The sequence below is a fragment of the Thermobia domestica genome, chromosome 5 (assembly GCF_964235325.1).
Source record: "Thermobia domestica chromosome 5, izTheDome1.hap1.1, whole genome shotgun sequence".
Lineage (NCBI taxonomy): Eukaryota > Metazoa > Arthropoda > Insecta > Zygentoma > Lepismatidae > Thermobia > Thermobia domestica.
In genome coordinates, this window is record NC_137458.1 from 113,013,911 (window position 1) to 113,027,523 (window position 13,613).

Genomic DNA, 13,613 nt, shown 5'->3' on the forward strand with positions numbered 1-13,613 from the left:
CTACGAAAAATATTCTGTTTTCCATCATACTCATCAAATGTTACATAAAATACATTAAAACCGTACTATCCTGGATTTCATAAAATTACTAACGTAACAATCTCTTCGAAAAAAAAAACAACGAAAAAACGAGGTATTGCTTCAGAGTTAGCACATCATCATCATAGGTATTCTGCCTTTATTGGCAGGTCACTTGCCGCAGCTGAGAAGCTTCCATGCTCCACGGTCCTCCGCTAACCTTTTCGTCTTCGCGTATGATCTTTCTGTTTTAATATCATCCATAATTGTAGTCTCCTTCGCCCCCTCCCTCTCTTTCCCGCCACCATACCCTCTAGGACGTCCCTCATAATACAATCTCTTCTTAGGCAATGTCCCAACCAGTTTCTCTTCCTCTTCCTAATAATATCTAAAAGTGTTCTTTTCTCACCCACCATTTCTAACACTTTCTCATTCGTTTTCCGCTCGACCCAACTAACTCTTTCCATTCTTCTCCACACCACATTTCGAAGGCTTCCAGTCGATTTTCGTCACCCTTACGCAATGTCCACGTTTCCGCCCCATACAGCACAACACTCCACACGAAGCATTTTATGAGTCTTTTTCTCAACTCTTTGTTCAAGGTCCCACAAAACAGACTTTTCTTTCTTTTAAAGGCTTCTTTCGCCATTCCTATCCTTGCTTTTATTTCACGTTCGCATTTCATGTCATTACTAAGAACACTACCCAGGTATCGAAAACTATTCACTTGTTCTATTTTCTCCCCTCCTACTTTTATATTTGACACAGACCCCTTCGTTCCAATCACCATGGCTTTTGTCTTTCTAACATTTATTTTCATCCCATATTCTTCAAAGCCCCTTCTCATTTTTTCTAACATTTTATTGATTTTCTTTTCAGATTCTGCAACAAGGGCCATATCGTCTGCAAATCTCATGCATCTAATCATTCTACCTCCTACCGAAATGCCATCATCATCATGTAGGCTCTTTTTCACTATCTCTTCTAGATAGACATTAAATAGTGTTGGCGAGAGGCAGCATCCTTGTCGAACTCCCCTTCCAATTGCACTCTCTTCCGTCAGTTCTTCCCCTATCCTAACACTTACTTGTTGGTTCATGTATAGGTTTCTTATGAGTCTTCTATCTTTCCATTCCAACCCTATCTTTGTTAGAACTCCCAACAACAATTCCCAATTCACGCGGTCAAAAGCCTTTTCTAGATCAATAAATACAACATACACCTCTTTCCCTTTTTCTATAAATCTTTCACCGATCACCCTTAATAATCCAATAGCATCTCTAGTGCCCTTGCCTCTTCTGAACCCGAACTGCTCTTCCTCAACATCTTTATTTGTTCTTCCATATAACCTTCTGTTCAGTATTCGGAGCAGAATTTTAGCTGCATGAGAAATGAGACTAATAGTTCTATAATCCTCACATCTCTTTGGGTTCGATTTCTTAGCCATCGGTATCATGATCGTTTTCAGAAAGTCTCTTGGCCATTCTCCTGTTTCATATATTTCATTGCATAGTCGCCACAATTCTTTCTTTCCCTTGTCTCCTATATTTTTAATGAATTCAATTGGTATGTTATCTATTCCTGTTGCCTTTCCATTCCTAATCTCGGATATAGCCTTTTCAAACTCATCCCGAAGAATACTAAATCCTTTATCATCCTCGCCTACTTCATTTTCCACACGATAAAATTTATTATACTAATTTCAAACCATTAATAACGAAAAAAATTGTTATTGACAATTGATAATTTCTTACAAATTTATTTCTTATATCTAAAAGTTAAGACGGCCAAGCACAAATTTTGACTCCTATATAGTTTTGGTATGAAATGAATGCAGGTACTAAATAAATAATTTACTTGATTAATTAATTAATAAAATAAATAAAACTAACCTTGCGTTAATTGGTACATTTCTGCTATAAGCGCCGTGGAAATTTCTTTGAGAGGAGCACCACTTAATCCCCCTTCTTCATTCCGATTGTCACTTTGGAGATTTGACGGTCGAGATACAGTAGTATTACTAATTATAAGTCCATCTACACGACACTATTGACAAAGAATGAAAAATATTATTATTAATTTTGTGAATTGATTTGGATTTCTTCTTTCTTTCTTTTTTTTTTTTTTTTCATTTCATTTAAATGATATAACATTACATTATATAGAAAAGATACACTATAGTATTAATAATTGTTTACAGGTTCACAATTTTAACTTTTCTTGAATGAATAGACTTTCGTTATCAAGGGCCCATTGAATACTTACTTTTAATTTCACCGTGATATTCATCATCCTACTCGCTGGTTCAGTGGCTAGTACGTGCGCCTTTAGTTCACACGGTCCCGGATTACCTTCCCGGTGGAGAGGATTAAAATTTGAAAGCATTACGGTGGTTCGGATTCCATCTTAAAACTGAAAGTCCAAGTTTCATATACCCTAAATGCTGAAAAGAGAGGCTAAACTTAAACAAACAAACAAACAAGCACTTCGTGCTTCCACTACATCCCATACGCTGTATTCACGGCCACACTATGTTCGGTAAACTTTTCGTAAGTGGTGAAACACAGTAAACAGGCTCTATGTTTCGCTACTCCTAGCGCAGTATATCAACTAACTGGACCAGAAATTTGATGCTCGAATTTTCCAGAGAAGCATGAGACTTATGATATGAACTACTGTGAAGTTGCATAAAGAGTCCTTCGGTTCACCACTGTTGACCAACAATGGCAAAGAACAATATTAATTTACTCAGCAGGATGGTCCACAATTTTTCATTGATGACTCAACCATATGGGACAATTTCTCAGTGAACAGAATTTGAGGCGTCAACACGGAAGAAATATTGGGAATTCTATCGCTCATGAACAAAAATGGTTGAAAGTTCTAAAACTACATACTAAAAATAAAATAATTAAAATTCGTTAGCAATATTTATTATGACGATCCAGAGTTTGAAAAGTTTGTGGTGACAGTTTGAAACTGGTTCTGTAAGTGCAAAAGTGATAGCATGTATGACTATTCGGCAAGATGCGACGAAAAAAGCGAATTTTCGAATACCGAGTTCCAATAGTACGGAAAAATTGAGTATTCGTATTCTAAACGAAGGAAAATATTGAAAAACAATCTATATTTTCCTCATTTCGCGCAAAAGGCCCGAAGTTTGAAAAATTAACTAAAAAATCTATTATTCATTTTCCAACTTCCAATAGCATGAAATTATTTATTTCTAAAATAACAGTGGTACATTTAGAACTCGCGCATTTGGCCTAAAGTTAGTGAATTTTTATGAAAAATCGATTTTTTGAAGTTTTACAAACAGACGAACTTTCGCATTAAAATGTATATACAAGGCTAGTTTCTAACTCATTTTTTTAGAGAGTGATTTTATATATTCAAATTTGAAATGAAAATGTTAGCTTGTAGCTTTTTGTCCATTACGCAAAATTATTCTCGCTAAAATGGCTCAGATCTCATCACGTGTAGCTGAGTGCAATTTGAGTTGCATCCATGCCCTACCCAATCCTTCAGAACATGTTAAGGGTCATCACTACAGCGAAATTAAACTACCGCTAATTTTAGATTTTTCTGTAATATCTTGAAAACAAATAAAAATATTCGAAAAGCATAAACGTAGTGAACTAGACAACAGCGGCGGTTGGTACTATATGTTGCATGGTTGTGCAACCGGATATTTTTTTTTAATACTAAAAATATTTTTAGTATTAAAGTAGTGTATCAGTAAAAAATAAATCTTTGCCCTTGAGCGCAAAACAGTATTGATGCATTTCCTTCAAAAAATCAATTAAAAAGCTGAAAGAAAGAGAGAGATTTACATTTCCAGTGGCAGCGAGCGTTGCCACTGGAAGCAGTAACATTGAACATATGGCAGCGAGCTCCTATCTCTTAACATGGGGAAGTGGATTTATTCTTGCATCGCTCCTATCTTCCCGTATTGCTCGCTTGCAGTAGCACCTTCTTCCGCAACTGGTCAACTTCTGTAATAGTTACGAATTCCTCCGCTTAGCAGCACATGACTCAATTGATAGGGTGAGAGAGATACAGACGCTTGGAAGAAAGAAGTTATTCACAAAGCACAAACTCGCAAAGAACAAATATAAATCTGGTGGTAGCAAGGACGGATCCAGGCTGAAAGTTTGGGGGACGGTCGTTCGAAGTCAATAGATTTTACTTAACATTTTTAATACAAAGGTGAAAATTCTTGGGATAAGTTTTATTTAAGAAAAAAAATCCTATTCTGAGGGGGGGAGGCGATCGAGTATCGAAGAAGAAAATGTCTTACCACTGGTCTAATTCCTAGCTCTGTCTCTTTCGTGCACATGATCCCGTGTTCGATTTCCGGCGGAGAGCATAAAAAATTAATATCAAATCATTCACCTCCAATATTCATATGTCTTCTTTAGCCTAATTTGCTGGAATGTTAAACTATTTTCTCTCTCTTTTTTTTTTTTTTTTTTTTTCATTCTCGAAGGAGAACATCTTAGATTTCATGCTTCTTTATACTAGAGCAACAGACAAAAATACGTGATTTCTGGGTTGATGGACTTTTTGTACCGTATATTTACACAAAGAAATGCTAACAAAATGCATATTGTTGGAGGAGAGAGGTGTTTCTGGACCCTAAAGAAAATAAAGCGCAAAATATTTGCGGTAGCGATGCTTTCTATTCAGAAAAACTTGGCGAGCAGCGTTTCAGATTTCAGTGAAGTCAGAAAAAATTGAAGCTCGAAAATAACGAAGAAAGACCTTCCATTTTAAAATAATGCATAGTTTATATAATTAAATAATTTTGTTTAACTGCATGCATGCAATTTTCTTGCTTTTTTTTTTTTTTTTTTTATTCTTTTCGGGTTAACGCCATCATTCATGGCTTACAGCACATGCTATATATTCGATTTATCTCTTGTTCAAGAACATGAGTGTAGAAGTTTTGTATATAAATAGTGTATAAACGTACATTGATAATGGTTGTTTGAAAAAAAGGAAATAGCATATATATTAAACCAATATTAGAGAAATAATTTAATCAATAATATACAAATAGAGCTTAAAAGACTTTCCTCTTCATATTTCTTGAATATTTTTTGGATAAGATTCAAGAATGCTGGGGGAAGGGAACACTTGCGCGTACGTACGTACCTTTGATATTGCAACATTGCAACCGGTGCTTGTACAGACCACGAACCGCTACTGCTAGACAATACGATTTTGCATATGATACCGTTATCACAACTCATCTATCTGCTTTTGATTTGCAACTGTAGATGGATTTAGAATTTTTTTGCGGGTTCTGTAAATAGCGGCATAGTAAAAGCAGATGTGTGAATTGTGGTAAAGGTATCACATGTAAAATTAGTTCACTATGTTTCTGCTTTTCGAATATTTTTATTTGTTTTGGTGATATTACAGAAAAATTCTAAAATTAGCGGTAGTTTAATTTCGCTATAGTGAAGACCCTTAACCCAACCCCTGTTTCGCCACTATCGGTCAAGGCGGTCATCTTGAAATCGGATTTCCAATTTAATTTAGGCATCAAAAACTGCAATGTTGCTCTAATATATCCATCATTGTTATCCTGTCCGCACACTTTTTCGGCGATTTCCGTCGTAACAAACCTTTGCACTGTTTGAGCGTGATAGGTAACTTTATAAATTCAAACTCAGTTTTATTTTGCACAAATGATAAAATATTTTCTGTTGTCAGGCTTTCAATAATTGAAGGGGATAATAGCTTACATTTCATTTAATCAATTAGATCAATGTACTCCTTGACATTAATATGTATTAAGGGAGGCATAAGTATTAAGGACAGATTTTCTCTTCGTTAGTTGATTCCTTGCTGTCAGTATTTTCCTGTAACCCAATTTTTGTTCGCGTTATCTCTCAGCCACTGTTATCGCTAACATGTTGTCATAATGACCAAAAAAAAAAAAAAAAGCATGCCAGGAAAGCAGTGTTGCCAATACCACACCTAAAATTACACTGACATTGTTTTCTGCGATACTCAAACTTACGAATATGGGGACTTCTCGGACGCCCTGTATATACTTGAATTCGCACTATAGAGGATTGGTGTGATATAAAAGACGGGTTATTTCTTTCATTTATCATATATAATGCAAAAGTCAGAGGTATTCTGTAATATAGACACTGGGTTGTCCAAACACAAACAGGCGTAGTGGCAGAGTTCATGTGTTCTGAGTGGATAAGCACAGACTCATGAGTGAGAGAACATATGGCTGTTCAGGGAGCGTAGTTTGTAGCGTACTGAGTAAAGCATCGGCACTGTAAGCTGAAGACCCAACTTTAAATTACATTTCTCATTATTTGTATATAATTTAATTATATTTCTTAACAATTTTGTGCTCAACTAATTTTAACTATTTGTTATGTGACAAACTCTCTAATTTCACTCTTTGAATGAAGAAGAAATGAGCTATCTAATACTTCTTGTAAAGACTGTAAAACTCTGCATTAATTGAAACCATACACTTACTACGCTGATACTGAAAGTAAAGTACCAAACACTGAACTATAATTGCATACTTCACTCTCCTCACATTGAACGAACAAGTTCATGAACTCCTGTTACAACAAACAACTTGAAGTACTAAACTGACATGATTACAAATATTCACTTGCACTAATATTGACATACGTGTGTTATTTAGTAATAGCCGTAATTTTTCAAGATGTTGATTTCGGGTATTGAATGCGTTTGGTGCAAATTTAACTTGAATATGTTTTGTGAACTACAGATTGTCGCGTAACATTGGAGAAGAATTATAGGCAGCAGTATAGAGAAATTATTCTATAGAAGTTCCAACTAGCGCTTTTTTTCTTTGTTAAATAACTGGTGAGTGTGTGTCAACAAATGGTATTAAGTAAAAGAAAAAAAAAGAAAAAGAAAGAAAGAAAGAAAGAAAGAATAGCGTATTAGTGAATACTTATATCAGGGTAAAAGTACTATAAAATATATTGCATATATCATGTTATTCACAAAAAGATCAGCAATGTTTATAATCTCAAGCTGACAACCGTATAGCATATTTGTACAATTCTCGAAACTTTTAAGTAATCAGAAAAATCTCAAGAATGATTCTGTGAAAGTTCAAAATTTTAAGAGTGCAATTTTTGTTACTGACATTACCATTTGTACGTATTTTCATTAACCAGGAAAAAAAAATTGTTTTGGTATTTCTACACACAACCATGGATGTCCTGTGACGTGATGAGTTTCCTCGCCACTGAAGAAGATACAGATTTCCACTGCAAATTTACGCAATTAATAGACGTATGTATATCAAGATTAGTTCAAGTGAATATCCTGTTACATTTGTTTCTTTCTAGAAAGGAAGTTCTCAGACGCAAGACACATATTGAATTCTTAAACTCCCAAAAATGAATGATACACGACATATACTTGGAAAATACCCACCTTTTCTTTAACGATTATCGAAGCTATACTCTTCCTTTCTTCCTGTGTAAGGTCGGGTGCAAGTTTTAATAATAATGGAGGCTTCTTCTCTATCTGCAGCGAATTTCGCGTTGCAATAACTTTTGTAAGCAACTCTTCTAAATGATGTTCCTTTTGTAAATCGCGAAGACCTGCAGTATTAGGACTGGAAAATTAATGTAGAATTACTTTATTTGATGTAAATTGAAATTAGAAAACATTTAAATTTAGATGAAACAAGCATTAGAAACGTAACTATAGATAATATATGAAAAGATATTGTTATACAAAAATCTGTCTTTGCAATTTAGTATAGCAATTATTAACATAATGGTCCTAAGCACCAAACTGGAGTTAAAAAATGTACCAAATTTAATTACTTCACCCAGTTCATATTAACCATACTGCTGGCATAACTTGTTATTTGTGTTTAGCACTTGGCAATACTGAAGAACGCAAAATTTATTTGACGTAATCTCAAATATAGTTCAATTACAATTTGTGAAGCATTTTATAAATATTTTAAATATATATTTTTTTTGTTTTGTAGCTTATAGCTGCATGTTGTTTCCTAGATTTTACAAGAGCAAGCATCTGCCCAGCTAGTTATAAGAATGGTTCATTATTCTGTTTTTTGTTAGAAAAGAAACAGAATCGAATATAAATGTGAATTCCTTGACAATGACATTTCATTCTCCGAAGCAGCTTTTGAAATGATTCTATATCAAAAAGCGATAGCATATGAAATGTTAACAATAGCTTTTATTTTAACAAAATGTGCCAGACGCTTTTCTATATTACCTATGGCACAAGGACCAGAATACTAAGTAGCAACGATCAGAGTACTTAGTAATGTTCACTCATTTTATCATTTTTGCATTCAGTATTCCGTAGTTACACTCAATGTGAGTGTATGTGTGAAGGGAATGGATATATCAACATTGCATAAGAAACTGGAAGTCGTCAGTGTTGGCATCCGCGTAAGTCCCAACCATAATGACTATCGTTTTGCCTATCTTTCACAATTCATTTTGCTAATTTTACTGCATTACGAGTACAACCCTAGCTACTTAATTTTTATTTATGAAGTGCGACAAAAAAGTACTCACGTAGGTGCTGGTACTTGCCGTAATACTGTCTAGTGTAACCATTACCTTCGAAGTAGTCCCTTTGACATTCACATAATTCTGCATTTGATGTTGCCACTGTTGACAACAATACTGAATCATTTTCTGTGAGTTCGCGTAAAAGGTCTGCTGTTTTCGACTTGACTTCTTCAACTGTGGCACAATCTGTTAGTCTGGGCAGAAAAAGTCATACAGTGTCAGATCCGGGGAGTAGGGAGAGATGTTCCATGACAGTGTTTTTACACTCCAAATATTGCCTGACAAAAAGACCCTTAGGGATCTTCATAGTCGAGGCCCTTTCTCTGGTCAAATGGTGGTGTAGTAGCACCCATTGACTGTCTTCTAGTAAGAACCCACTCAAACATAATTCCATGCATGTCAAAGAACACGAACAGAATTTTGAGTGTAACATACTTATTTTTTTCTTTCTTTTGTCTGGGGAAACCAGGGCCTTTCCACTGCACGGACTGCCACTTGGTCTCTGGGTCATAGATATAAATCCATGTTTCATTGAAAGTGATTACAGATTTCAACAAGTCTGGTTAATTTTCGAACCGTTCCAACATGTCCGCACCCAATGCTTGACGGTACTCTTTGTTCCTGCGAGAGATTTTCCCGCAAAACTTCGGGACAGATTTTCCTTATGTTTAATTCTTCTGTGATAATCTGCCAAATAGATTTCCTATTCAAGTTCACTAGTAGGTCCAACGACGCTCAATCTTGGGTCACTTTTGATCACTTCATGTATTCTGTTGATGTTTATATCAGTAACCGAAGACCATGGCTTGCTTGAACTATCATTGTCTTCAACACTTTCTCTTCCCTCCGAAAAACGTTTATGTCGCTGAAAGACTTGCACTCTGGACATACACAATCCGCATCAGCATTCGGACTGTTTGGCTTGGTGCCTTTTTAAGTTTCACTAGAAAGCTACGTTAATACTTTGTTCCACATTCGAAATAATCATTTCCCGACACAGCACAACTACACGTGACGATGCCTCGGAACTACCAAGGTCGTAGATGTTCAAACTTCATGCAGATGGCAAAGAGAGGGGGAAAAGATGGTGCTTCAACACACACATTAACCAATTTAGTGCAAATATAATAAATTCGGTACTTTCTTTTTGTATGTGTCCTCCTCGTATAAATCCTATTATTTTCTTCAATATTAACAGAATATAATTTATTTTGAATCACTAGCTCGTGTTATAAGCAGCGTTTCTATCTGTAGGTCTATCGCGAGCATCATTCCTTCCTCACGGTTCACCAACAAGGTTCAATCAATGTAGGTACTAAGTTTGTCCTCATAATTAATTGGGAACACAATAAATTAATTTTTAGTGTTAATCCACATAAATTCATTCCACATTTCCATAATCCACATAAATTCAATATTATGGAAATGTCCAGTTTGAATGAGAAACGGAAGCACTAAATCATACTGTACAAAACAAGCCGTAGATATTACGAGGGCCATCCGGAAAGTGGTACCCGTTTGTGAAATACACACTAGTACATATTAACAAATATACACATTTTTATTGGAAAGAGCATACTTTACACTACTTCTCCACATAATCACCAAGCAAATTGAGGCATTTGTCATACCGTGTGACGAGTTTTTGTATTCCAGCGTCATAGTCCCCCGCCGCCAGCGTATTGAGATACGTAGAATGACGCCTATAGACAACAGACCTCGCCGTCGATTTTGTATTGCCCGCCGTAATTTCTTTAACGTTTCACAATACGCATTAGCATTAATTGTGTCTCCACGGGCCATAAAATCAATGAGCAGTACACCTCGTCGATCCCAGAGTATGGTTGCCATGAGTTTCCTGGTGGACGGAACTGTCTTGAATTTTTTTGGTTTGGTTGGTGAATGAGCGTGATGCCATCCACTCCATCAACTGTCGTTTACTCTCAGGTGATGCATAACAAACCCATGTTCCGTCCCCTGTAATGATGCGATTCAGGAAAGAGTCTCCTTCATCGGAATAACGTCCCAGAAATGTCAGTGCTGCAGCCATACGCTTGGTTTTGTGCCTATCTGTGAGCATGCGAGGTACCCACCTTGCACAGATTTTTGAATAATGCAGATAGTCTTTGACAATTTCATGAACAATTGTTCGAGACACGTTAGGAAAATGTTCACAGAGTTCATCAATTGTGACGCGCCGATCGTTCCTCACGCATTCGTCTACTGACCTCAGCAGTTCGTCTGTAATGACAGATGGTCTCCCTGAACGCTCCTCGTCGTGTGTACTCCCCCTCCCCAGGTTGAAGTTGCGACACCAGCGCCGAACAGACGACTCGTCCATCACACTGTCTCCATACACCTCCTTTAATTGGCGATGAATTTCACAAGGTCGAACGTTTCGTGCATTAAGAAATTTAATCACGGCCCTCACTTCACAACTGGCGGGGTTCTCAATTCGTTTAATCATTATAAACGAGCACAGACACAACACAGGCACTGCTAGCGTCACGCAACCTCGCAAAGAGCAGGCAGACAAGCCACTGACGCGGTCTGACCTTGCCCAGCGGCTCCCCGAGTCGCCAGCGCTTCATGCGGCGCAAACGGGTACCACTTTCCGGATGGCCCTCGTAAATGCAGATTTGCAGACAATACTACCTAGGTATGAACTACAGTTTAGAAAATCAGAGCTTACATACTTGCAAAGTTAACAAAAATCGTCAACAATAATCTATTCACTTACAGTTTACCATTTCAAACTTATATATTCTGTCCACACATACCTGGAAACATTAATAACTAGGTAATCCGCAACGTCGCCGAACTTCTTTACTCCCTCTACGTAGTCTTTAATAGGATCAGGTGAACTTTTGTTTTTCCCTAAGTTGACACCAACAATGCCACAGAATTTTTCTGTGTCTTTTAAGGCTTGCAACCTACTATATACAATATTGTGCCCATCACTGTTAAAACCATACCTGAAAGAACATTTAAATATTACGTTCGTATAACTTAGAACGTATTATGAGTTCTAATGATACAACGAAAACTATCTTGCATTATAATACTGTAATTCAAGATATACATATTAAAAAAACATTAATGAGCTACAAAAACTTGCACAGACAATATCATGTCCAATGTACTATGAACAATCGAAGTAACGAAAGTGATGACAATTTGGCATGAAATAGCGTAATATCAAATCTGAATCAAAGAACATACCAATGTCGCATAGGTGCATCTACTTCCAAATCTTTCCAAACTCACGGGAGAGAGGATTTTTTTTCGAACAAGGTCTAAAAAGAAATACTAATCCCTACACCCTTTTCAGATCAGCAGTTTCTCGATTGGTTTGACGCAGCTTTCTATTCTTCCCTATCTTGAGTCAGACTTCTCATTTTCCTTCCTGTATCTTATATTGTTTGTTCATCCTCCATATACTTCAATTACAGCCTTTCTACAGGTATTTTTTTCTCTCATTCCCTTTATAGTTTCTACGTTTCACAATGTGTATAACTATTCTCTCTTCTTTTCGATATAATGCTCCATAAATTATCTTTTCTTCCCCTACTATTTGCCATACTTTCATTTAATACTTTTTGCATGCATCTAATTATGAACATTCTTCTAATGCACCACATCTTTGTTTTACTCTTCTCCTAGAGTAAATGACTTAAATCCACATAATCACACTTCATGCATACGCTTTATTAGTCTCTTCTTCGTTTCTACTTTCACCTGAGCTATTCTCGATTTTACATCTTGTTTGTACCTATTATTACTTGTTATTTTACTGCAGACTGAAAATTAACAGAACTTCAGCACCTTCTTCTACCATTTTGCCTCACTGCCTCGTGAGCCAGTCACGTCTTGTCAGCCCTCGACGAGTTCGTCTTTGAGACGCGTGATTCCGAATTAGTCTAGAGGACGGCATTGTAGACTCATGCAACGTGTTTTTGTTGATTGAAAATCGATTCCAAAGCAGCATGATGTCTAAAGCAACCAGAATGCGGCCTGAGGTTTTAAATTAGTTAACTTAAAAAAAATAATCCAGTACCCTGAAACAGCAGATTCCAATCAATATCAGTATCTGTTCAATGCCTTGCCGTAAAAAAATCAGGGCCTGAGGCGAGAGCATACGGCAGCGCCTCCGTACATATGAGTTGTCAATTTAAAGTTGACTTTTCTGGACTATTTTTTCTGCATAATACTTTACTATTTTATCATGACTGAAATCAGAAAGTTTCAGCATTATTATACTGGAATCGTAAAAGTGTGTAATTACTGAATTCACTGCAGTTCCATTTTTTCCTTCTCCCAGAACAGTGATGTCTTAGAGTAGTGGCTTAAGCGTTAGTCTCATAATGTTGGGGACGCGAGTTCGATACCGGCTGTGACAATTTAGCAAATTTTTATAATTTGCAACACTGATACTTCTGATATATACTAACATGAAAAATATTCAATTTCTCTGGGTCTAAGAGTTGACACGACTTCCTTCATAGGTGAAATGCCAACAACACAAAATTACGTCATCCGTATCAACTTTATTCGTAACTGTCTGGGAAGTAACGTGTTTGGACAAGAATTGATGAATACATAAAGGCTAAACACGTCCTTACTGCTGTAGTATGGGCCAAAAATGAGTTCCGATGAATTGTTCCTAGCTATGCACAAATTGCAAATAGTGATCGAACTTACAACGCTAGTCACGGGAATGATCCTATTTAAGATGTCACCTCACCTTTCTACCTAGAAGAAGGGCTAAACAAAATGCATTACTGTTATCAGCTAACACATATTTATATTCCCTTTCTTGTTGTAAACGTAAACGTAATAATATTATTGCGTTCATGTGTAAACCTAAGAAACATCTGACATACTGTAAATCTTTTGTTCCTATGAACACTTTCGACTATGTTACTTTTTCTTTCCTTCCGTGGTAATAATAATAATAATAATAATAATAATAATAATAAAGGAATAACATAATTACAATACCAATTACATACACAT

At 36.3% G+C, this 13,613-nt stretch overlaps 1 protein-coding gene across 9 annotated transcripts in view; it reads right to left on the reverse strand.

Moving 5' to 3' along the window:
* Dhod (dihydroorotate dehydrogenase 2) overlaps nucleotides 1–13,613 on the reverse strand; it is a 70,894-nt gene that overhangs the window by 22,384 nt on the left and 34,897 nt on the right. For all 9 annotated transcript variants that reach the window (XM_081758896.1, XM_081758899.1, XM_081758901.1 and 6 more), the window contains 3 exons: nucleotides 11,378–11,572; nucleotides 7,474–7,657; nucleotides 1,911–2,064 (listed from right to left, as the gene is read on the reverse strand). In XM_081758896.1, the coding sequence (XP_081615022.1) occupies nucleotides 1,911–2,064; nucleotides 7,474–7,657; nucleotides 11,378–11,572 (533 nt within the window). The remainder of the gene's footprint in view (nucleotides 1–1,910; nucleotides 2,065–7,473; nucleotides 7,658–11,377; nucleotides 11,573–13,613) is intronic.